The sequence below is a fragment of the Brienomyrus brachyistius genome, chromosome 12 (genome assembly GCF_023856365.1).
Source record: "Brienomyrus brachyistius isolate T26 chromosome 12, BBRACH_0.4, whole genome shotgun sequence".
Taxonomy (NCBI): domain Eukaryota; kingdom Metazoa; phylum Chordata; class Actinopteri; order Osteoglossiformes; family Mormyridae; genus Brienomyrus; species Brienomyrus brachyistius.
The window spans coordinates 19,494,851-19,521,179 of NC_064544.1; the positions used below are offsets into that span (position 1 = coordinate 19,494,851).

The window sequence follows — 26,329 nt, forward strand, 5'->3', positions numbered from 1 at the left end:
CCGATCTTCAGAAAGAAAAGCCTCCAGGTCTTTGCAAGATGAATAACGTGGAAATCGACTTCACACACTGTGCTCCAGAACTTCCCATAAAACTGATGGTCTTTAGATCTGGGGGCTGGGAGGCCAAGGAAGACATCTGACTTCATCCTGGTGGTCATGAAACCTCTCCTGAATGTGTATGGGGGCATTATCATCTTGGAATAAGGGAACATCATGAAGGAACAGTGTCTGAGCCACAGGGAGCAGCTGCTCTTGTAAAAAGCCCTCATGGTCCTTGGCAGTTATAGGACCATGCAGAGCATCATCACACCTAATGACTCCAAGATGGCCGCCCACACCAACAAACACTGTGGGCCAATGGCGTCTTTTGATTATCTCCAGATGTAGCCCCAACTGACCTGCTGAGCACACTATGGAATACTGAACTGCTGAGTACACTCTGCAATAATGACTTGCAGAGCACACACTGATGGATATTCTACCAAAGGAAAGATTGACCATATCTGTGCGCTTTTGTGCGATATGGAGGAGCTGGGCCAATTTGGTTTGCTGAGGAGCCTGAGTCAGACTGAGTCATTAACATCGTCTGTTACAATCTCCCAGGTTAGGAGGAAACACAACCAGTGTGAAAGGAGGCAGAAGGGAGGAAAGAGCTGGGATGCATGCTAGGCTAATAGCTATAATAATCCCACCAGACCAGTGATACCGTCAGCTCTACTTTACAAAGTCCACTTTAGAATATAATCTAGATGAGCTTCGCTTAAAGTGAGGCCCCCGCTGGGAGATGAAGGACTGCTGTGACAAACAGGCTGAATATGGTTCAGTACAAAGTTTCATACTTACAGTAAAATCCCTCCAAGCGCTTTTTTTCACGATACAATAAATAATCCTTGACATATATGCAGGCACAGATTCCCAAAGCAGCTACTGCATTCGGAATTGAATATTCTGAAAAGAGAAAGATCATATTAGTCTGTGGTGTATAATTATCCACACTAGTGCCTTATCCTATCATTATTATGAATATAAAATGTAACATCTTTAGTGTCTGTGTGTCATCAAAGGTTTTCCTCATTTAAACGTCTTTCCTTCGGCTCCCTTCACAAAGGTACAATTCACACATTCCCAGTCACATGATACCAGGGTTGGGTTTTACTGGAATACAGGTACCTGCGTTACATATTCAGAATACACAAATGTATATTCTGTATTCAGCTCATGTTATGTTTAGGAAGCAGTATTTGGGAATAGAGACACTTTATGAAATCTAAGAAAAAAATCATATTTTCCAAGGGGAAATTCTTGTGCAAATAGTAGCAAGTGCAAAGAGCATACACAGACATACATCTTATCCACCCCCGGGGCCCAGCCACTGAGGAGATTTTTAACCACCTCAGCAACCTCTGCCCCAGAGATAGGGGAATCCACCCCCAACCCCTTCCTCGTTGTAAGGCGTGTCAGTGTGATTGAGGAGATCTTCGAAGTATTCCTTCCACCGACCCAAAACTTCCTGAGTTAAGGTCAGCAGCGCCCCATCCCCACCATAAACAGTGTTGATGCTGCACCGCTTTCCCACCCTGAGCTGCCGAATAGTGGACCAGAGTTAAACTGGATGGAGTTAAATAACAAAACTGTTGAAGAGGCCTGGGAATTTTTTAAAAGCACATTATTGCAAGTGCAAGAGGACTTCATACCTGTTTCCAGCAAGAATAAATCTAGGAAATTGCAACCTAGGTGGTTTACTAGGGAAATAAAGTATAAAGTAAGGAGGAAAAGGGCTTTGTTCCAGCAATGGAAAATAACTGATGATGACAGAATTAAGCAGGAATATCTAAGTCTACAGGCTGAGTTAAAAAATGATATTAGACGAGCTAAAAGAAATGTCGAAAGGATAGTTGCATTGGAAGCTAAGGAATACGTTCCAGTATTTTAACTCTAAAAGAGCTCTAAAACCTGAAATTACTAATCTGCAGGATAGTAAGGGTCTTATAATAGTAAACGACATTGATATAGTAAATGAGTTCAATGATAGTTTTGCACGGGTATTCACTGTTGAGGACCTTAGTAATTTACCAGTTATTACCTATCCAGAATCGTCTATAGCTAATATATATATAACTGAAGCAGATGTTTTGCAAAGCCTAGCTAAGCTCAAAATAAATAAATCACAGGGCCCTGATGGCATCTTACCTATAGTGTTAAAAGAGATGAGGGATATTATTTGCCGACCCTTAACTTTACTGTTTCAAAAATCCTTATCTGAAGGTGTGGTACCTTCTGATTGGAAGCACGCCTTCATAACGCCCATTTTCAAAAAAGGGGATAGAAGTAATTTTTCTAACTATAGGCCAATCAGTCTAACTTGTATAACTGGTAAAGTTATGGAGGCTATAATCAAAGAGAAAATGGTGGATTACCTGGACTCCAATAACATTTTGCGGGATAGCCAGCATGGATTTAGGAGAGGTAGATCCTGTTTAACAAATCTGTTGGAGTTTTTTGAGGAAGCTACTCAGGAAGTTGATGATAAGAAGGCCTATGATGTCATCTACTTAGATTTCCAAAAGGCTTTTGATGTTGTCCCCCACAAGAGGCTCCTACTTAAACTCAAAGCGACAGGTATTTTAGGTACCGTAGCGACCTGGATTGATAACTGGTTAACAGATAGGAAACAGCGAGTAGTTATAAGAGGCACAATGTCACAGTGGGCTTGCGTTCATAGTGGGGTACCGCAGGGTTCGATTTTAGGACCACTATTGTTCCTAGTTTACATAAATGATATGGATACCAATATATACAGTAAACTGGTGAAATTTGCAGATGACACCAAGGTGGGTGGTGTAGCAGATACTGAATTAGCGGCTCAGCAGCTACAGCGGGATCTTGATTTAATTAGTGACTGGGCCGATACCTGGCAGGTACTCCATCTAGGGAGCAGAATTATAAAGTACAGGTATTTCATGGATGTCACTGAAATAAAGGTAGCTGATCATGAGAAAGACCTTGGTGTGTATGTTGATGCTTCCATGTCCCATTCTCGCCAGTGTGGGGAAGCAATAAAAAAGGCCAATAGGATGTTGGGGTATATCTCTAGGTGTGTGGAGTTTAAGTCAAGGGAGATGCTAAGTGCTAAGATTATACAATTCCTTGGTGAGACCTCACCTAGAATATTGTGTGCAGGTTTGGTCACCATATCTTAAAAAGGACATTGTGGCCTTAGAAAAGGTGCAGCGTAGGGCCACAAAAATGATTCCTGGTCTTAGAGGAATGTCATACGAGGAACGGTTACTTGAGCTAAATCTGTTCAGTCTCAAGCAAAGGAGACTGAGGGGGGACATGATCCAGGTATATAAGATTCTAACAGGTTTGGATGCTGTTCAACCAAATAGTTACTTCAGCATTAGTTTAAATACACAAACTCGTGGCCATAGGTGGAAATTAGCAGGAGAACATTTCAAGCTGGATTTAAGGAAGCACTTCTTTACACAGCGTGTAGTCAGAGTATGGAATAGCCTTCCTGATAATGTAGTGCAAGCTGAATCCTTGGGTTCCTTTAAATCAGAGCTAGATAAGATTTTAACGACTCTGAGCTATTAGTTTAGTTCTCCTCAAGTGAGCTTGATGGGCCGAATGGCCTCCTCTCGTTTGTATAGTTCCTATGTTCTTATGTTCTAATCTCCTCGAAGCCGTCCGGAAGTCGTTGTCCATGGCCTCGCCAAACTCCTCCCACACCCGAGTTTTTGCCTCAGTGACCACCGAAGCCGCATTTCACTTGGCCTGCCGGTACCTGTCAGCTGCCTATAGAGTCCCACGGCTAAAAAGGTCCGATAGGACTTCTTCTTCGGCTTGACGGCATCCCTCATCACTGGCATCCACCAGCAGGTTCAGGATTGCCGCCGCAGCAGGCACTGACCTCCTTATAGCCACAGCTCCGGTCTGCCGGCTCCACAATGGAGGTGCAGAACATGGCCCATTCGGACTCAATGTCTCCCGCCTACCCAGAGACATGGGAAATATTCTGCTGGAGTTTGGAGTTGAAGCTCCTCCTGACAGGGGATTCCGCCAGATATTCCCAGCTGACCCTCACTTGATACACTTGGGCCTGCCAGGCCTGGCTGGTATTAGAAACACCCACCTCCATTTACACACATAATAAGTATGAAAATGCAGGGGGACTCACCTAATATAAATGTGTTGTTCATCCAGGTAAAGAGTTGGGAATAAATAGCAAGGAACAGCATGTAAAAGAGTCTGAAATCATCTGTAAGGACAAATAGACAAAATCAGACACCTTCATTCTCTCATCAGTCTATACAGATATAACATGATATTAAATAAAGTGTCTTTGGGCTTTTCCTCCCCTGAGATAAATCCTGTCGTCCCCAGGGCCCGACTGCACTGTGAGGTCATGCACAGTAAGGCCCATGATCCGAGGGCAGCGGGAGCCAAAATACAGGCCAAGAAGTTTAATGCCCCTGCAAGTCAGAGGGTCCCTCAAAACCCTGTGGTGTAATGAAGGTGAGGGCCGGAGCATGTCAGCTGGTGGGGGGGGGGGATCCCGGACCATCCCGCGTGGTGGCCAGGGGCCCCCCCAAGCCCGTACACCCTACATGTCACCCTACATCAGGTCCACACAATAACATCCTATTAGGTAAAATGTCAGGTGCCCAGAGTACAAGTGTAATCTGTCAAACACCAGAACCTGCAAACTCCACACAAAGAGCAGAGGTGGGACTCGAACCCCCAGCCCTGGAGCTAAGAAGCAGCAGAGCTGCCCACTGGGCCTGTGTGCCATGGAAAATGAAACAGCTCTAAATCTCACTATGGTCAGAATTCTTAATGTGCCAATGAACATAAATGTTAATGTGAACAAATAAATCCACATAAATATACTTACACAGGAAATCACCCATGATTACAGGAATGTCCCTAAGTTGTACTGTTCCTCCCATCATTTTGGAGCGTATTATCCAAAACACACCGAGACCAACTGAAATAAGGGAAGATAAGTTTCAGTCACTAGCCACAGAGTAAAGAAACAGAGGTGTTCAGTGATCCTGTGTTTAAAACCCTGCACAGCACTGTCACCTGGGAGTTCTGAGTTTGAATCCCATATCGGATGCAAAAGTGCACAGCAGATTTAAATGGGTAATGAAAAGGTGTTTCAGTTGGGTATTGTATCATAATTCCCTAATTGCATGCATATTAATTATGGAAAGCACACTTTTAAATATCATCGTCATTTGAATGCTCAAGTTTAATATTTGTGTGTCTCATTCAGTATATCCATCCATCCATTTTCCATTCCACTTATCCTACTGGGTCGCGGGGGGTCCGGAGCCTATCCCAGAATCAATGGGCACGAGGCAGGGAACAACCCAGGATGGGGGGCCAGCCCATCACAGGGCACACTCACACACCATTCACTCACACATGTGCACCTACGCAACTCCAATTAGCCTCAGCATGTTTTTTTTTTAACTGTGGGGGGAAACCAGAGTACCTGGAGGAAACCCCACGATGACATGGGGAGAACATGCAAACTCCACACACATGCGACACAGGCGGAGACTCGAACCCGGGTCCCAGAGGTGTGAGGCAACAGTGCTAACCACTGCACCACCATGCCGCCCCATTCATTCAGTATAATGTAGCAAATAAATGCCTATATACTGTACCTAGTTCTGCTCCACTGTTCCTGACATTACAAAGTCTAAAACAAATTTTAAACACATACTTTAAAGAATACTTACCTGGAAAAAAAACTAAGCTGACTGGAAACATTAATAAAGTGGAAAATGTTGCAAGTTGTTCTTTCCAAGCTAGAGCTGAGTATTTCGCCAGATAAACACTGACAGCAACTAAAATAAAATAATAATAGAGTCAGTCGCCATAAAATTCAAGTCAGACAGAGTACAAACACAGATGTGTTCACTAGTCTTGCACAGGCCTGTCACCTGGGGGTTCTGGGTTTGAATCCCTTATTGAACACTAGGGTATGAAAGGCACATCTTAGATTGTTTGGGTTGGACGTTTGATCACATATCCCTAAATGCACATATTAATTAAAAAAAAATAATTTAACGATTCATGTTGTACATTTCTGATATCCCTACAGCCAAAAGAAAATAAATTAACATATACATTATCTATCCATCCATCCATCCATCCATCCATCCATCCATCCATCCATCCATCCATCATAACCCCTTCTCAAGTACAGTTCCATGGTGAGACTATCCCTAAAAAGTCCAGAGCAGGGTACACCCTAGTGGGGTGCCAGTCCATCACAGGGCACATCCACCCATTTTTAGACTCCATTTTACCTAAATGCATGTTTTGTGTGTGTGTGTGTGTGTGTGGGGTGGGGGGGGGGGGGGACCAGAGCACCTACAGGCAGAGGTGCCATGTTGGGGCCCCTTGGGGTGTTAGATTTAGGTTCCAGATTGTTTAGTCTGTTTCACACTCTTTCTGAAGTCACAGTGCCTATAGTTATCATATAAATATCATTGCTAGCAATTGATTTTTTCTGTATTCATGGTTTTTAAATTAATTCTGAACAACACCAGTTACTATGTGCTCAATTTGCAACTTTTTTTCCCTTGTAATTTCCAGAGGACATTTCAGGTCCCAAAAGGAAAAATCCAAACCAGGATTGTGTTTCAACCAACCAGCCGAGTACTCTGTGACTGTAACTCTTTATACTCAACTAGTTGGTTGAAATAACATTCTGGTTTTGACTTTCTGGACATGAAATGTCCGCCTCTGGTAATTTCACAACGTAAGGAATGTAACTGACATTAGTAATGAAACCTACAACTCCCACGATCCTTTGCTTCAATAAGTTTACACGGCAGTGAAGAGGGTTTGCTAGACAACAGGTCCATGAAAGGAGAGCAGTGACAGGTAGCCTATAGCATTAGTGAAATGAAAGTTTGGAAACACATTAACATTTATTGCACCAGCTGAATAGCTAACATACTGATTACTGCACTGTATCATTCATATACAAAATCTCATTTTATCCTGTAAGAAATGTGACTGGGGTGAGACATAGATCACACACCTAGGCTAGTCTAATACACAGCTACATTATCATGGTTAAACAAAGAAGCCTGAGGAAACGCTGCATCAGAGACAGAACAAGCAGCAAACAGGACAGAAGGAGCGACAGGGTCTGTGACTGTAGGTGGGCATGTATCTACTGCAGCAATCAGCCAGGAGCAGCTCATCATGTGCTGAGTTTAAGCTACGGTGTCTTTGCTATTGATTTGGTGATTTAGTCTTCAGAGGAGGAGGAGGTTGATTTAGTGATTCCCAGAGAGAGACTAGGGAGGGACAGTTACATTAGGAGACGTCATATTCAAGTGGAAGTAGGAAGCTCTGCCAAAACACTCTTTGGAGGCAAACAAGGAAGCTGCATGTGGTAGGATGATGCCTAATGGGGACAAAGATGGGGGGGGGCATATTTACCCATCATTGGTGTCTCATTTAAGAGCAGACGTGTCAGTGATCGCCTGATAGTCTGATGCTCACGGTATGTGTGAGCTGGGCTGCTCCTCAGCACGTTGGGTGCCATGGAGACTGTGGTTGGTATGTATCCTTTTTTTATAGTGATCAAATTTTTATTGAACAAGTATTAACATAGAAGGAAAAACAACAGCTCTGCCTGGAAAATGGGCGGTAGCTGGAACAGTCTGTGGAGTCTTTGCTTTGTTTAAGCAGTGAAATAAAGGGTGAATTAAAAGAAGGAGATGGGATGCAGAAATAGCAGAATCCAGCATATGGAAGAGTGGAGTAGAAAGCCGTTTCCAAAAGGCGAAGGGGTGGAGAGGGAAACCATTGGACCCTGGAGATTTCCGTGGGCTCATGGAGTCCAGAGCCTAAGTTCAGAAACTGAAAGAGGAGCATCAAGCTTTTGGAGCCGGGGAGGGAGGCATAAAGAAATGAATTGGGATCAGAGGACAGGGAGACAGAGGGTGGAGAGACAGAGAGAATAAATCTTAGTAAAACTGAAAGAAAGCAGTTGCTGATTCCCAGAGGGTTGGTGGTTTGGACCCCATCTTTAGGTTTAACGGAAGAGATCATTGAAAATGAGTCACACTGCCTAAGCCTGAGAGCCAATAGTTTACTAGGTCTGGCACCAGACACATAAAGAAATATGTGTTAGAAATATGGATCTTATGGTCCTGATCCGCCACAGGAAGGCTCACCTGCTAACTGAGGATCAGAAATCTTCAGCAACTATGGCATCACAAAGGAAGCCCTTATCAGCCATCCAGCAGTAGGCTGGGTCATCAGTGGAGCCCCCATTAACAGAGATAAATTGTTCATGTCTAGGGCTTAAATAAAATATAAGTTTGGCGTTTTGAAGCAGAGACGTATTAAATTTGCATTGTTAGGCACACGGAGGTACAGAGGGCAGAGTCAACTGGGGTAAAGCACACGTGTGATCAGATAAAGAAGAGAAAAGCAGAGAAGCATTAGAAACAGCAGGTATGAGAGAGTGAGAAACAAAGATGTAATATATGCCAGACTGGGACTTAAAGCGAGGAGAGAATAAAGAGTTTTCTCTGGTGGAGGGGTTCATTAGAGGGAATGAGACCAAATTGAGGTCCTCCAGAAATTTACACAATGAGTGGAAGGGGGAACTTGGTGTCACGTCCCAATCATGCCACGCCCCCTCATTAACCACGTGTGGAATCCCCGTATTAGAAGCTGTGTCTAGTCTTGTTTATTTGAGTCCATGTATTTAAGTGCTTCCCTGTTAGTCTTTCCCCAGTCCTGTCATTGATGTCAGTATGCTATTAGTGGTCTCTGTTTCCCTAATGGTGCGTATTCCTAATAAATCCCTCGATTCCTCGGCTCCGGCTTCCCCACTTACGACAGAATGACAGGACTCCACAAGAAGACGCCTCGATTGTCCGAGGAAGAATACCTCGGCCGGACAACCGAGGTCATCTACTGGCTTGATCAGCCCGAGGTTAAAGACGACCCCGTGGCTCAAGCTCTCACCTACTGTACCGGAGCAGGGATATCCTGAAGGTGATGTCCATGTCTGAGGACAACAGCTAAGAAGAGGGCTGGCGGAATCGAAGATGTGGCAGGTAGCCCTGGAAAGTGGACTACCCTATGGTCCGCTGCCGGAAGTGCCCCAGACTCTGCCGAAAGCAGTGGGGAAAAAGAAAAGGCAGAGAGACCGAAGACGGGCGTACACACTGAGTGTCCTCCTGGGGCCAGTGTCAGTCTCCGCTGCCTCCCCTACTGCGTTTCGGGAGGAGCCCCTCCCGATTCTCGACCCGGCGGTCTTCGCGCCTGATGCCCGCATTGCTGCCGCTTCGCCCAGGTCAGTGTCCGAAGTGCCCGCCAGGGTTCCTTCTGGCTTCCCAGTGCCCCCCCACGCTTTGCCGCCCCTGTAGAAACAACCCTGTAGAACCTGGAGGCTGACAATGCATCCTGCCGCAGTGAATGGATCTATATTAACCCTCTGGGGTCTAAGGGTAGGGAACACACTTTCACAGACTGGAGCATGGTCACACACTTCATTCAATATCATAAACTTACTGTATGTGACTGATCTAAACTACACAGTGATTGCTGAAAGAAGCGTACAACTGGCAGTAAAAAAGGCCTTGCCAGGCAAAAAATGTGGTTATTTACTAGCCCAACTTCCAGTAGAGGCAATAAGAGAGAATCAAGTCTGTCTTCCAGTCATTATTAAAAGTGAGAGTAATAGTGCTATGTGAAAACTGGAAAAATGGCCGTTCTCACCGGTGAGTTAAGTCCCAGACTTCCATATCTTCCCTCGTTGTCCAAAGCTTTAGTGTTTCCCCTGTTTCCCATCAACTGCATGGCTCAACAGAGCAAGTGGCTACCTGTTAACCCCTCTGTGTTAAAATCCCACCTCTCTCTGCTCTGTTTCGGGATTTTGTTTCATTGGGTTTTATCAGTTTTTTTAGTTCCTATGATTTTGTGGTTTTTTTCTGTTTTGCTCTCTTGCTTTGGTTGTGTTTTACCTGTCTTTCTTATTCCCCTGTTTTAGATTCTGTATTCCTCGTTTCTTTTTCAGTTCTTAGTTCCCCTGATTTAATTTCAGAGTTTCTTGTGTCCTTGTATATTCTCCCTGATTGGTCAATTATTTAATAGTTCACTCCTGCTGTGTCGTTATCCGGTTTAATTTCAGTATTTAAGTCCTTGCATCTGGTCAGTTCCCCAGTGGTTCATTGTTTGATGTTGCTTGATGTATGTGATGGTTGTTGTGTGATTTGCCTACCTGCCCCATTTGTTGTTGGTCTTAATTTTTCCCCTTTGACCCCTTGTGGTCTGTTTTTTTGTTTTATAAGAGTTTCTAGTGTTTTTCCTTTTTGTTAATAAATCCCCATTTCTCGCCTGATATGCCAGTGGGTCGTCCACTATTCTGTTCCTTCCTGCACTATGCCACGCCCTTGCACCAAATTTGCCTGGATCCATAACAATCAGCCTGGGGGAATCAGAATCATGGCGTTTTGTACAAGATCTGCAAGCAGTAAATGCTGCAGTAGAAGCAAGGCCCTGAACATGCCAAACACATATACAATATTGTCTCAAATTCCAACCGATAGCACAAGTTTTTCTATAATCTATATGGCAAAAGCATTTTTCAGCATACCAGTACAACTAGAGTCAGTACTGGTTTGCATTCCAGTTTGAAGGCAAATCTTGTATGTTTACCAGATTGTGTCAGGAATACTGTGAATCACCGACAATTTATAATGAAGCTCTTAAAGACTACGCAAGTGTAATGTGTAAATGTGACATCAACAAATAATCACAAGTGCATTTTACATAGCCGATCTTATCCAATCTTTATAATGCAGGTGGTCAAAAATGTTTGCACAGTCACTGCTATGGGCAGTTTGGCCACTCCAATTAACCTCAGCATGTTTGTGGACTGTGAGGGGGACACGGGAGAACATGCAAACTCCACACACATGGAGCCATGGCAGAAACTCAAACCCTGGTCCCGGAGGTGTGAGGGAACAATGCTAACTGCTGCACCACCCTACTATTGTCACACTACATGGGGAGCATGGACCGGGGAAGTAGGAAGGAGCCGCAGGATCGGGGAATGAGAGATTTATTGGGAAACCAATAAGGCACATGGGGCAAAACCAGTAAAGACATGGGCGTGGCACGTAAGGAGGAGCGGCACGATCGGGGCGTGACAGCTATTTTATTTATATTTTATTTTAGGGTAATTTATATTTACGCTATGTGGTGTTAGAAAGTCCAACTTCTTATATTTTTATTTTCTATATAAAGTTACCAGGCTTGGCCAGTATTATGGTAATACTGTATACCAGGGAGTTTTGAAATCGTTTGAAATCAAAATTAGCCGGGACCCCCCTCCCCCTCGACGAGTTTCATCGCCAAGATCTCAAAATCCCAGAATAGTGTTGCTTTAGAAAATACTGTATATTGCAGTATATTGTCTGGAGGACTGAGAAATGAAACATGGCCAAAGCCTACTTGTAGGTTAAACTGTAAAGTGTAATGTGACAAAATGAACAATAAACTTAAATGTTGCACACAAATGCACAAAAACACTAAAGTGCACTATATATGCAATGTTCTTGTAGTGAGGAACATATCAAACAATATATTTCCATCTCAGCCAGCAGTGTTTGGATGATCTGTTTATACAAATTCCTGCACCGGAATACGTCTCTGTGCGCCTTCAATGATGAGTTATGTGTCTGCGGGTAACTTCACACCTCCTCACACAGCTACTTATTGAAAGCGTCCCTAACTACAACTACAACAAATATTCTTCTCCTTTTACCATCTTCTGGAAGCACCCAGTCAAGTTCTTTGCACATGCACAGGTAATGTGCAATGGCACGCAAAACGTCTGCTAGACACCCCGATGATGAAATTTACAGCCCTCACACTGTACAGCCCGTAAGCGTACCATTAGTATGAACTGGCCCTGAAACACAAGGGATCAGCTGCCGGCAATTTTATAATATGAAGACGACAGCAAAGACTGAAGGGTGTTTTCTTGATTTCGTCCATATAAATGACACAGCTGGAGCTGCTCTTGCCAAATGTCTTAGCCAGACATGAACTTTGGCCTGTATACCAACAATATAAGAGGCAGGGCTACACTGGCTGTGCTGCTCTGTCAGCCAATGACAGAGGTGTGCAAGCTGTCATACAGGAGAACAATGAGAAGGCCTGTTTAGTGTTTTGCTTTGTGCAGAGACTGACCCTTGTTATTGTGGACATGTGCTTCAGCTTCATGGAATTCCTTTGGTGTTTCTGCCTTCATGAGAGGCTCTGTGAAGCGCCATGACCTTTTTGTTGTGGTTCAACAGGTAGGAAGGCAGTCAGGGACAGGGAAATACAAAACTCTGCATGTTCTAAGTGTGACAAGATGGTCTTCCAGGTTTATTAATTCTGTCAATTGTTCTTCTATCCATTGTTCCTCTAGTGGTGACTGTGTATTGGATCCAGACAAAGAATAGTTTGATTGTGACTCCTCAGGTACAGCATTAGCTCTAAGCAAGGCCACTGCTTGAGTTTCGGGTGCAGCTGGTGGCTTTATAAAGAATCTTCACAGTGACTGGTGTCCTATCAAAATATCTCCAAAGAGAAGATACATGTAGTATGAACATCGACACAGGTGTAGGACTGGAGTGTGACTGCAAATTGGAGCTATTTGAGCTGCGGACTGAGGAGGTTTTTGAGGAAATAGGAAGGAAGCAGATGCTATAACCTAAAAGATCAATGTTCAGTGGGAGGTGAAGAGGAGTAGGAAGGTATTAAGGAAGCAAGATAAAGTCAGGCAGAATCAGACCAAAATTTCTGCCAATGAGGAACTATGAGTTAATTTTCAGTAATTAACTTCAGCATACAGGGCATTACAGACATGTTCAGTCATAACATTTTGCAGCTTCTGAGATGGACAGACTGCCTCACAAACCCCAGAAGGGAGAAGATCCCCCATCCCCATCAGATGTGTGGGTATTACAGGGGGGTGTGCCCACCACCCAGGCAGGGACAGAGTACAAGCTGTTCATACATAAATAACAATAGGAACAAACTCCTCCAACTTCCTTATTGGGCTTTCATACATTTCTTGAGGAAAAGATTAGATATTTTCTTCAAGCAGCATCTGAACAGCTGAACCTAATAAAGTGGCCAGTGAGTGCATGTTGCATATGAAGCTGCCCCCCCACAAAAAAAAACAAGGTGTATGACGCCCCTGCATGGAGGGAACCAGTGCAAACATGGGGAGAACATGCTAACAGCACATATGGGAACTAATACAGACTTACTTATGTATGAAGCCATGACGACCAAGAATGTAACTCCAATTATTCCTGCTACATAGTCAAGTGTTTTCTTTACTGTTTGACTCTCTCCTGAATATTTTGCCAAAAGCACAACAAAGATGACTGAAACGAGAAGAAAACAGTTAGTGAACATAAAATTAATTTCAGACAGAGAATATAGAACAAATGTGCTGAGTGTCCTGTGTTTAAGGCGCTGCTCTGCACAGCCCTGTCAGCTGGGGCATAAGGGGTTAAATCCCATGTCAGACACTGTGGTAAAAAAAAAAACTATTTGAAGATATAAATATGGTGACTAAAGGTAACCCAGGGTGCTGGGGGGCAGGGGGGCTTTAATGCACAGGCTTAGCCTGGGGCTTCCGCTAAAAAAGAACCAGCCCCCCCACTGACCCAGACAAATACAGCTTTAATGCACATGCTGAGCCAGGGACCTCCGCTAATAAAGGACCAGTCCTCACACTGACCAATACAGCTTTAATGAGAACAGCAGTGGGCGGAGTCACAGGGGGCCGGAAGCCTATCCCAAGCAGCACAGGACAGAGGTACAGCTTGGATGGGAGGCCATACACACAGTCACATGCTATGGGCAATTTACAGGCACCAATTAACCTGAGAGGGAGACTGTGGGCTGCTGGAGGAAACTGGAGTAACTGGTGGAAACCCACATGATATGGGGACCAAAAGCAGACTGTATACAGACATAGATGAGTGGGACTCAAACCAGCACCCTGGAGGTGTCAGGCAGTAGTGCTGACCACTGAGCCACTGTGCTGCCCCATGGATACAGATTAACATTGAACAAAACATATACTGCATTATGAAAAATGTAATTATGTAAATCGTCACACATTTCTGTGTTTAAATACAAAGTAGAAAATAAATCTACATGCAAAATTCTAGTCCAATGCTCTTGAAATCCATTTATAAACATACTCACTTTGGAATATAACAAAAGCGATGAACATAAATATGATTCCACCAAACATTCCTCCAAATGCTGCTTTCTCAGCTGGGGTTGGGGAAAATTTTTCTAAAAACTCAATGAAAGAACCTGAAATGAGGTAAGAATATTTAGTCAACAAGTAATTAATGTGAGACACAGGAAAATCAAATGTATTCAGTGGTTCATTTGTGTATCAGATGCTTTTGTCTAAAGTAACGTGTAAGTAAGGATCAGAGAGCAGGATCAGCTTGCGGTTAAGTTCTAACCCATAGAGTCACACAGGTTAGGAAGCAGATTAATAAGGGTCATGAAAAGTCAGTGAGGGTGTTTGGCTGAGAGACATTATTCACCCTAAATCATGCATCCAGCAGCTATAAAGTCACATTCATAGGGGAACCAAATAAGCCAATCAGCCTGTATGACTCCATCCAGGTAAATGGATAAGTGTGATGCCAATGAGCACATATGAAGGCAGAGCGATGGGCTGCAGTCAGGACTTCTCTTATATTCCAGGGTATGAGGGACACACAGGGATCAGGAGCTGGGGCCCCATTGGAAGGTGAGGGGCCAAAACAAGTAACATTCACATCAGGGACGCATTACAGTTACAATGAACTGAACTCCGCCTACACAGGTTATACGTTAGTGTATGAGGAGGGGTAGGATTAGGATTAGTACCACTCCCATGCCATCCAATCCACAGGAAAGAGCTTATCTAGTATATGCTACAAAATCAGTGTAAATTTACCGCCGCTGCATTTGCATGAGCTCTGCATGCGCTCCCTCAGCCAATCATAATAATTTTCATCCTTGCTGTTGGATTCATAGACGCACATTTGTGAGAAATTGAACAAAAATGAGTGAGGAGAAACTCCAACAAGCACATTTGTCTTCCGCTGTATGTAAATATTTTGTATTCCACAGAGATGATACTGGGCAAAACTAAGTGATTTGTTGGCACTGATCTGTGGCTGTTGGCAAGAAAGTGACACATAATCACATTGTGGACTATTGATGACACCACTTCAGACTGAGAGTTTGCTGTGTGGGTTTTGACTGCTGCTTCTCACCGGTGCTTTTGTTGTTTTTGTCGGCCTTGTTGCTTATTTTCTTAACTCGGCCGTATAATAACACCTATAACACACCTGCTCTTTACCTGCACAAGCCCTCTTCCTTTGCTCCTGCTCTGTCTGCATCTGTGCCCAGTGAGTTTTTCCGTCTTACCTCGTTGCTGTTGCCAGTCTATCTTGCTGAAAGGGCAGGTTACCTGCTTGTACTTTTTGCAGTTTCTAGCTGAGCTGCGTAATGAGCTTTGGCTTTGCTAACATGCTCTGTCTAATTAGCATGATGTTGTTATTTGGCATCTTTACTTCACACACACATACACCAGGGCTAACATTCCAACTTTTACGGCTCAAAGATTTAGGGACCCAGCAGCCTGGACCTTCAGGATAGGGGTCCTCAAGTCAGCACGCAAACAAATGTGATTACAACTAATTAGTGTCAATATCTGGATTTGTTATGTCTGTTTGTGTCCATAGACCATCTTAGTGGTGGCAGTGGTGGCCTAATGGTTAGGTGTCATGCCCTGCTCGTCGGCTCCTCGTGTGTGCCATGCCCCCGGATTACCCACGTGTTCTTTCCCGATTTGTACCCAGCTGTGTCTGATTATTTTCAATCAGTCCTGTGTATTTCAGTCCGTGTCTTACCTGAGTCCTTCGTCCGTCATTGATGTTGTCAATGCCTGTGTCCCGTCCCACTGTACTCGCTCCGTTTTCCTCAATTAAACCCCCGTTTGCCCCGTATTCTGCCTTCCTGCTTCCTGATTCCCCGCTTGCCCGCACGATCGCCGCTCTGCCCGCGATCTCCCGTGACATTAGGGATGTGCATTTGTAATTGAAAGATTGCTGGTTGAAATCCCTGACCCTCAAAGTAACACTAAGGTAGCCTCAGCAAGGTACTGCCTCCAAGCACTGCTCCCTGGGTGCTGAATTAGCTGCCTCCTTTTGTGTCACGATGTCACATATGGGTTAAATGCAAAGGACACATTTCATTGTTATACACTGTGTGTCAACAATGATCACTAATCACTTAATACTCTGTGTGTCAAACTTATAAACACACCTCTCAGATTATTTCCTATTATTTCCTTCTCACTTAAACTATTATATAGATATAAAGATATATGTATAGTTACTCATGCGAATAAAGATATATGTATAGTTACCCATGCGAATAAAGATATATGTATAGTTACCCATGCGAATAAAGATATATGTATAGTTACCCATGCGAATAAAGATATATGTATAGTTACCCATGCGAATAAAGATATATGTATAGTTACCCATGCACACTGTCATGTCGATCTCAGAGAAATTAGGAAAGTTAAATAAGGTAACTAAGTATCTTAGTGAGTCTCCTAACTATTAGAAGCCTTTTCTTTGTCTGACCCCCCTGCTTCTCTACATTCCTTCTTACCTGATCCCACAATTAGTCAGTCGGCCCTTTTCTCTGTCCTCTACTTTCTATAATAAAAATGAATGGATTGATATGTGTATTGTTATCCTTCGACAGCAGATCATTATAATAAGCCAAGCCAACCACAAATTGTCATTAACAGAAGTTTAACTGAGACTGTGATTACAGTGAACTATCTAGCCTAAGATGTGCTCTTCGGATGTGAATTTGGAATGTAACTTATGTAAAACTCACCTGAAGTGTCAGCATCTGGTGACAAGCAACAATAACCACCCATACTATGCACTGATGTGAGTCATCAACATGCATGGTGTGATGTTAAATTGTGAATTTATTAATGTAGATTGTATGAGGTGTGATCCTTTAGGTTGGTTTGGCATGTTTGGTGCCAAACTGATGAGAAAATGCTTCTAAATCTGCTCAGTGATTGTTGTGAAACTATACGTATCTAAAGTTACTCACTTCTAATCAAAATCAACTGTAAAGTGGCGTCATTACAGTCATAAATCCCAATAGGACCAATAGGACTGCTACAGCCCCCCTTGAAAAGGCGCCACTAGATGTTCCAGGCCATTGGTCCAGCTGTCGAGTTCCTGATCATTAATATTCATGAACTTCAGACCATAAAACCCGGCACCACAGACTCAGAGGGGCAAAGCCTTCCGGTGAAGCCAGCCTGTGAAGCCCACACATGGAGCCCTCCAGTGAAGTCCTTCCGTAAAGCCTGCCTTGAAGTCTGCTGCCCAGAAGAAAGCTCCAACACCAAGACAAAGCCTTTCACCTTAAAGCTTCACGAAAGATCAAAAATCAAAGGGGCTCCACGCAAAGAACCGCTCCAGACACCGTGCCTTCTTAGGTGCCATCGCTTCCTCAGCTCATCACCTCTGCAACCAAGTAAACCAACTTCCATTCATTTTAACTATCTAATCTGTGATAGTCAATCTGTTTTATAACTTTGAGGGTGTGTTTTTGAAATCGTGTGCTTGCTTTACAGAACAGTATTTCCCCTTTAAGGATACCCATTTAAATCTGGTCACTACATTTCCATATTCCATTCCATTATTGATTTTATTTTGTTATTTGTGTTTGGTTTGTAGTTATGTGCAATGTCTTGTTAGTGTAGTGTTAATTAGACATAAATGCATGCCTTTTATATAACGCGCATCTCCGTGTCATTGAATGCTCACAATTAAGTCACTGCCTCTGTGTGAACTGGCTCCTAAGCTCTAAAGCTCAAGCTCGCCTGAAAATATCGCGAGTCTCTCTCTCAGCAGCTGTGGGAAGAGCTTCGCTACGTATCCACTACCTTACCTGGTGAAGTGTGTTTGGTGGACGATCATTCTAACCCAGGTTACTCAGCGATATTGTAATTAGTGAATCCCACCCAAGTCTCCCATTAACAGACTAACACTGGGCATAATAATTAATTAATAATAATCATCAAATAATAAACAGTAAAAAAATAATTAATTTCCCTTCATATTGCTGGAGATCAAAACTATCTGACCTAATTTTTCCTACAACTGGTATGTGCAGCTTCATTACTCATTTTAATCGACAGCCTGGAGTTTTACTGCATGTGTTTGTTTTTTAACACCTTGCAATGCAGCTCATACACTCTCAGGTCGAACGTAAACATCTTCACTGCCGTACCCGTTTGGAGTCAGTATCATACCACCTGTGCCAGTCACTTGGAATTGTCCAATACCCTCGTTACACCCACTCAGAAACAGGACCCTCTGTTATTTACGGCTCAGATGCAGTGATCCTGACTGAATGGACATACGATGGTGTTCGCTGCGTGACACTAAAGCCATCCGAGGAATAACTCATGAGCATCTTCATCCTCTTCCAAATCTATCCTGCCCCACTTTCTTGCCCTTCTGGATGCTTGTCCAATAACCGAAAAAGCATCTCTGATCGACGACCTCATTATCCAGAAGAAGGTGGATATGTTTTGTATTTTAGAATCTTGGCTACAACCTGGTGACTATTTACATCTGAACATGCTGACTGAACAGGCTACAACTACCTATTAAAACCCTGTTTAACTGGAAGAGAGGGTGGTTATGCTGTTACTTCGATTGATCTATTTTGAAAACTACTTTCATTTCTTGATGTCACTGCTTTTGAATATATTACTCTGAAGGTTGTTTCCTCCCCCCCTTTCCTGCTGTTGTTAGTTTATCACCCTCCTGAAACTGCTGCTAACCTCCTGCCAGAATTTAATGATCTCCACTCTTATCTCATCTCTCTGCCTTCCATTATTGGTCTTGGTGACTTTAATATCCATGTTGACACTGACTGCTCCTACACATCTGAGTTCATCGTAGTACTAAACTGCTTTAATTTGACACAGCATACTCAGAGAATACTAATTTTCAAATTCACATTCATGGCCATATCCTTGATTTGCTATGTTCTGGACTCACCATCTGCCTAGCAGAGTATTAATACTAAATATCTAAACTTTAAAAATGTAAAATCTAAAAAGAAAATAAATAGAAAAAAAGAATACAGAGTGGAATTAACATAGAATATACATAAAAAATATATTAACAACACTATAGCAGCAAAAACCAGTGTACAGTACTGTATAGTTTCTTAGTTATTTAAAACCGTCCCCTTTCAGGCAGCTGGGCACTGGAGCAGGTCAGGTTAAGTAGCTGTCTAAAGGTAAACAGACCGAGCTTCTCCCAGGACTTGGGCTGGAAAACTTCAGGTTACTGGTCCTTGTCTTACCCACCCTGCTAAGGACCGGCCCTCTTAACTGGGTTACTGCATGGGGGAGTAAGCTGGATATTCAGCTGTGAATCGGGCTCTGATTTAAAGGGATTTTAAAACCTGAGGTCCTGAGAGCAACAAAATCACCTAAAGTCTGTACAGTAATGAGATGAAAAATGAGCAGTTTCTGCTAAAACACTGAAGTATGTTTGGTATCTTCAAAGATGCACCACAATGTGTTTAATGTTTTACCAGGAGCTGCTGCTTCATCCTGCTTTACTTTAATGTTTAATAACCATTAATTACACTTAAACTCACCTGTTAGGACACCGACCATAATGATGGGAAATACAGTTCTCAGAGTGTGGAGAATAATAATCTGCCATTTGTCTGCAAAATGAAAACAAGTTATTTTTTTAATAAAATAAAAATGTGATATGTTAAATTCGACCCATCATACATCACACCAGCTACCCCTAATCATAGGAAAATTATTTAACAATGTCAGACCATTAATGACCATTCATTCATTTAGGACAAATTAAACTAAAATTTATCATATCTGATCATGAGTTGGTAGATGATCATTTCACACACATTAGCAGCAGAAGATCCTTATTCAAAGTAAAAGCCTCTGTGACCCCCATTACAGTATAAGAGCTGGACAGTGCAGTGTTACAACCCTGATACCAACAGTAACTGGGCTGCAGGAGAACAACCAATCATATGTGTTGCGATCGCAATGGGGAAGCAGGACTAAACCTCCTGTTGCCTCATTCCCACCATCCAGCACAATCTCTCCTCTTTCACTGCTGCTCTCACTTCCTGCTGGACCAGGAAGTTTTCTTCCTTCCCTTGAGTGATTAAGGTGGGACGTGGAGAAGGATTCTAGTCCAGCTCAGCCTTGCATCACCACTGCTACCATTATCTTGTGACGCAGCCTTAAACTTGGCTTGCAAAACCATTATGCCAGCTCTGGCCACCTTCAGATCGCTTGACCTCTGTCAGAGGCGGACATTTCAGTTCCAGAAAGTACAAATCCAGACCAATATTTTATTTCAACCAACCAGTTGAGTATTCTGTGTCTGTGACTCTTTATACTGAACTGGTGGGTTTAAACTAAATCCTGGTTTGGATTTTTACTTTCTGGACCTGAAATGTCCGCCTCTGCCCTCTGTACAGCAACACTTTCCCAGCTCCTGTAACCTTGAACTCCTCCTCCAAGGACTTGTCAGTCACAGGTTGTTTTGATGACTATAGAGAGCCATGCTGCTCAGGCTCCGGAGGTGACTGCTGACTTTCTGCTCCAAGGTTTCTATTGTCAGGATTCACACTTCATAAACCAGGAGTGGCCACAGGACTCTTGGAGGAATGACATGCTGGTACAGACATGCTTTAAATTACCCCAGTAGGCCAGACCAGTCCACTGACCTCAGCCAGCCATCCAACTCAGTGCAGGTCAACTTGATGCCTGTTGTGTCCTTCAGGATGCTGCCAAACACTTTGCCTCCTAACAGGCTTCCCTGTGATGGTTGGGATGTCAGTACCTACGATACTGAACTGAAATTTGTCATCCACCTTCCTTCGCCTCAGCACCATGGACCTAGACTTGGAGGCTTGAACTCCATCCACTCCCACCCCATCAGCTTCTCAGGCCCCTGCAGGATCCAGTGACGTCCTGGGACTGACTCTGTGGTGACTGTTATCTCATCCATAAGTGCTCTGATGGGAGGCTGCTGTTGGGCAGTTTGTTTTAGACTCTCTGTACTCTGGTTCAGCAGATTTTGTGAGCATGTTCATGGCAACAGAGAACAGGATCACAGAGATAATGCAGCCTTATTTGATTTTCACTCGGATCTTTTGTGCCTCCGTTGCTGTTTAAGACAAATGGACCTGCAGTGGGAGTTTAGTCTGCTAATTCGTACCTGATGTTAAATGAAGCTTAAAATACATTCACATTTTAGAGAGTGTAATGAATATTTTCCTCATTTATGACATATATCACCCATGTGCAAACTTTCTGCTATTAATCAGAATAGTAATTTTTATGAATCTGCCTGCCGCGGTGCCCCCCCCCCCCCCCCCCCCGGATATAACTGTGATCTGCCCCTCACTATTCACCATGCCCATGTGCTCAAGGCATCCGGCCATTCCTGACATGTCTACTTTCTGGAGTGATGTATCAGTGTAACTGAACTTCACAAGAAAGGTGCCCAGCTGGTTACAAACAGCACTGATGATGATCTTTACTTCAACCCTCAACAGATCTATTCATCATTGTTAACAGAAATATGAGGTGGAACTGGTCGATTTGCCTTCAGTTCTCCTCCTTTGGGATCCAAAACCCTTCAGCAACCCTCCACTGGGAATACTGGTCCTTCTCTAGATGACTCAGAGGAGCTTCCACAGGCACAGAAAGAGTTTAAGGCACTTCTTGTTCACTTTCCATGGGAGCCACTCAGGCCTGGAGCTGAGTTTTCTCATCCTCTCCTGACTACCTCAGGAACCTCTTTCAGCTGTAGGTCTGACGTGTCAAACTGCACAGCTGCCTCGGTCGGCTGCATCAGTGTGCTGCACTGTCCCAGGTCCTGATCTCTTGCTGGGTCGCTATACATCTGCTTCAGATGCTGGTCCATCTCCTCCTGTGAACAGGCCAGCTTGCTGCTATGCTTCTGCCCTAACAGATCCTTCATGAACCCGAAGGGCTTGGTGATGAATGCAGTGCTTTCAGGCTCTTTCACAGTGTCATCTCCGATGCCACTCTGCCCACTGGAGGACCCTGATCTTCTTGTGTAGGATGTACATCAGCTGAGCCAAGCCACTGCACTCCTCTTCTTTTGCCTGTTTGTATTGGGACCTGAGGGTCTCCATCTCCTGCCTGATACTATGGATCTTCACTGCTCTTTGGTTCTTTATATATGGTCCTTTGGAAGCTCTCAGCTGCTCCTCTCCAAACTGCTCTGACACAGTGCTGACAGTGATCGCTGTCACAGTCAAACTAATTATAAACATCTGTCTTTATTTTACAGTTTATTTTCCCCAAACAGTGACAACCACCTATAATGTTATGTGTAGGAACCAGGATGGGAAACATGTAAAATATGTAAACATACCTGCGAATGATTTACAATACGGGGCCATATGAAACAACAGCAGGATATACGTCAGACTGATGGCAGTACAAGTGACAGCCTCTTCTGTGGATCCTGGGAAACAGGTAATATTAAGTTCTATTTACTTAGCAGAGTCAAGCAGGGTCAGAAAATACTGGAAGTAATTGGGGATTAAGGTCCGTGCTCAGAGGCTCATGTGTAAAATCACTCTGTCGAGTCTGAGATTTGAACCAGGAACCCTCCCAATGCAGGCGAAAAACAGCCCCCCGAGGGGTCACTGATACAACTGAAGGAATCTTTTCCTCTTACAGTATTTATGTGGGTGGCCATAGAATTTTTCCCAGTTCTGAATACAGCACTAGGATCCCCGTTTTTCTTGTTTAAAGTGGAAGTGGAAATTAGCGGGAGAACATTTTAAAACGAATCTGAGGAAGCACTTCTTTACACAGCGTGTAGTTATAGTGTGGAATAGTTTTCCTGCTAGTGTAGCGCAAGCTAAAACACTGGGTTTCTTTAAATCAGAGCTAGATAAGATTTTAACGGCTCTGAACTATTAGTTAAGTTCTCTCCAAACAAGCCTGATGGGCCAAATGGCCTCCGCTCGTTTGTAAATTTCTTATGTTCTTAAATTTCTTAGCTTCTCATAACTTCCTTAATTCTACTCTGCTTTACATTGAATTTCATGTTATCTGTCACTTCATTACTGTCTTCTAATATCTAAAATTTTACAACTAGTCACGAGGGGGCGCTGTCTCTGCTGATGTAAAATATATCTTTATTTCATCAGTGTATTTAATCTCCCTGTTCTTGCAGGTAATCCAGAAAAGCAGATGCTCATTTTGAGAAAACAAAGTCAAACCTGCATGATTCTACTGACTCACAGTGTCAATAAAATAATATTTTAGGAAATACATATCAAACTATAAATAACTATGAGTTCATTTATGAAGGAAACTTATTCACCTTAAAAGTGAATCATCACAGTACAGATTACAAATACTTACAGTATTAGTCACTAATTTACATACTTAATCCCCACCAGGTTGCTGTTTATGCTGCTGCTGTTTATTTCTTACTGCCTGCACAACAAAAACAATAAAATCTGTCTCTTTGTAAAGCTTCTTTAAACCATATTCACTGGGCTCACCTTCCGTTACACCCCACAGGATGAAGGCTGCGGAAACCATGATTGATGGGACTGTGACATGTGAGCAGTGACTCAGCAGAGCCTGTTTGCTTTTATCTATCGACAGAAAGTAGAATCAGATTTAACCACATGATCTTTATCATTAAATGATGGTTCATGCAAAGTGTAATGATCTACAACCATCCTCAGATGCTCATTTGGCTGCATTCACACCTACAGACACCCAGTACAGACTGTCAGTTTCACCAGATGCAGATCCTACATTATTTTAGTATAATTTCAATGAGGACATCAGCTTTGGTTCATTGTTTTAGTTTGCAGGGGTTTACAGTAATAAAACTTTCTGAAATGATTCATATTCACACATATGTGTCTGTTACCAGAGAAACAGGATCAAAGTATGTTAATTACATCACAGTTAAGCCCTGCAGTGGACAGGCACCCTGTGTAGATACAGTCCTGCCTGATGCCCCATGTCTGCTGAGATGCCCTCTACAGGATAAGTGGCTGCAAACATGGATCCGCTGATGTCATCATAATTACTAGAAATGACAGAGCAGATGCTACACTTACCTTCCTTTATTAAATGCCTGACAGATAAAGCACCAGTAAGTAGGACTACAGGTGTGACAGCGATGCACAGCCACAGAATCAGCCAATGCAGGGATGAATAACCTAAAATATTCAGAATTACATTCCATTAGCCATTTTCTAAAATAGGCTGTTTCTCTTGCTGCAGTATAATCAACACGTCCACACCATTTAGCCTCACAAAGTGGAGCAGAATTTTATGGTTAAATCTTTGGCCACAGATGTGTGATTCTTAACTGTTGTTCAGCCTGAAAACTTACAGATTTAATATATAAGATCTTTCATATTTCCATACAGTATATTATTTCGATATATGTACACCACATGTCACAAAGGGCTTTCTGACTGTATTACTCTGTCATACGATGTTATGGACAATTAAGAATAATACTTATTATTCTTATAACTTATGTTATTACTGCATTTTCCTAGTCACACTCCCATGGTCTCTGTAGCTTCTAAGTGAATATTAATAATAAACCATAATTACACATTACACTGCATCATTCTAATATAATACCTGTTATGACAGAGCTGAAAACTGCACTAAAACTGAAGCCTGAAACAAAATTAATTCATTCATTTAATGCATTTTGTGTTTTTAAAACTTTCACCATTTCTACAGTTACACTGAGCAGATTAAACCTCATGGCATTTATATAATGATCAGTCTGCATCAGAACCATTGAGACTTACCAGAATGAAAATGTGATTTAATCACACAGAACTATGCTGAGAGACATGCAAAATCCAGCCCTTCTAGTGACTCACCCAGTGCTGCTATCCTGGCAGTTGTATTGGCAGAATCAGTATCTGAGTGGACTTCACACCTGAACTCTCCTTTGTCTTCCATCCTGACTTTCCTCAGTTTCATTGAGAAGTTTCCTTTGGGAATTTCCTCAGTGAAGAATTCAGCTCTTCCAGAGTATCTCCCATCCTGTGACTCTGGTCTGTTCTCTCCATCAGCATACAGAAGCACCAAGATGTCACCGTCATCGTCTGTCTTTATCCATTTCACCTGAAGCTCTGTCACATTAACATGGGTGTCCACAGAGCAGCTGAGAGTCACATCCTCTCCAGCATGTGCATAGACAGGCTCATCTGCACCCGTCACCACCAGCCGCTCTGGAACAAGAACCGGAAGATTCACACAACCTGGGAATCTAACATCTGTGTGTTTTTCCCTCCTATTTAAAGGGGAAACTTATATGTTCGGGGTAGTGCAACATACTTGTTCTGAGGGCAGAATGAAAAGTGATTGGTTCAGAGAGATAACCAATCAGATTGTAGAGGACGTGGCATCTAATTGGTTTGTCCTGCCTCTTCTAATTGCTTGGGCCAACCTCCACTACAATCTGAGTGACTATGAGCGACTATTGCTGCATAAGAAGAAACAGTGTTTCACAGCGTTTCATCGTGTCTTGTTTGGTAATATAAAGCCCATCCCAATTTTTCCCCACACAAAAGTAGATGGTTTGGGGCTTCATTTAACCCGGTTCCACAGAGCAGATGCCTTTGCAAAAACAGCCCTTCACAGTGTTTTTTTTATTGTTTTTCAGTTACCCTTTATCATGGTTACTGTTAGATTATATACCTAATTTAATTTAATGGAAGTCATTCATTTGTACTGTATTACAGACGCTCCTCTACTTATGAACTTAGGAACTTTCAGACATATGAACGAAGAGGACTGTAAGTCCAAATTGTGTTCCTCGGGCTCCTGTTTCCTGTCCACAACATCAATTTTTTCTCCTGCTCGCCAATTCCACCTACAGTGGCCGCTACTCCCGCCGCGCAGCAGTGTAGCGTACGTACTCCCAGCGTCCTAGTTCTTTGTACTTGCATATACCCTTAAAATGATGTTGAATAACGACTTTCGAACATTACAAGTCACGAATGGCCAGAATCTCGTTCACAAGTATCGAAATTAGACATGTAATTAGACATGAAATTAGACAAGAAATTAGACATGAAAAAAATCTGTAATTAGACATGA

The 26,329-nt window shown here is 43.0% G+C and overlaps 1 protein-coding gene across 3 annotated transcripts in view; it reads right to left on the reverse strand.

Annotated features, from left to right (window-relative positions):
- LOC125704992 (uncharacterized) overlaps positions 1–26,329 on the reverse strand; it is a 99,068-nt gene that overhangs the window by 66,279 nt on the left and 6,460 nt on the right. The window contains exons 2-12 of one of the 3 annotated variants that reach the window (XM_048971252.1): positions 25,105–25,458; positions 24,316–24,417; positions 23,743–23,838; positions 22,596–22,688; positions 19,801–19,872; positions 14,272–14,385; positions 13,320–13,439; positions 5,754–5,861; positions 4,898–4,990; positions 4,181–4,261; positions 844–948 (exon numbers count right to left, since the gene is read on the reverse strand). The exons of the other annotated variants lie outside the window; for them this stretch is intronic. Coding sequence (XP_048827209.1) covers positions 844–948; positions 4,181–4,261; positions 4,898–4,990; positions 5,754–5,861; positions 13,320–13,439; positions 14,272–14,385; positions 19,801–19,872; positions 22,596–22,688; positions 23,743–23,838; positions 24,316–24,417; positions 25,105–25,458 — 1,338 coding nt within the window. The remainder of the gene's footprint in view (positions 1–843; positions 949–4,180; positions 4,262–4,897; positions 4,991–5,753; positions 5,862–13,319; positions 13,440–14,271; positions 14,386–19,800; positions 19,873–22,595; positions 22,689–23,742; positions 23,839–24,315; positions 24,418–25,104; positions 25,459–26,329) is intronic. 3 annotated transcript variants of the gene reach the window in all.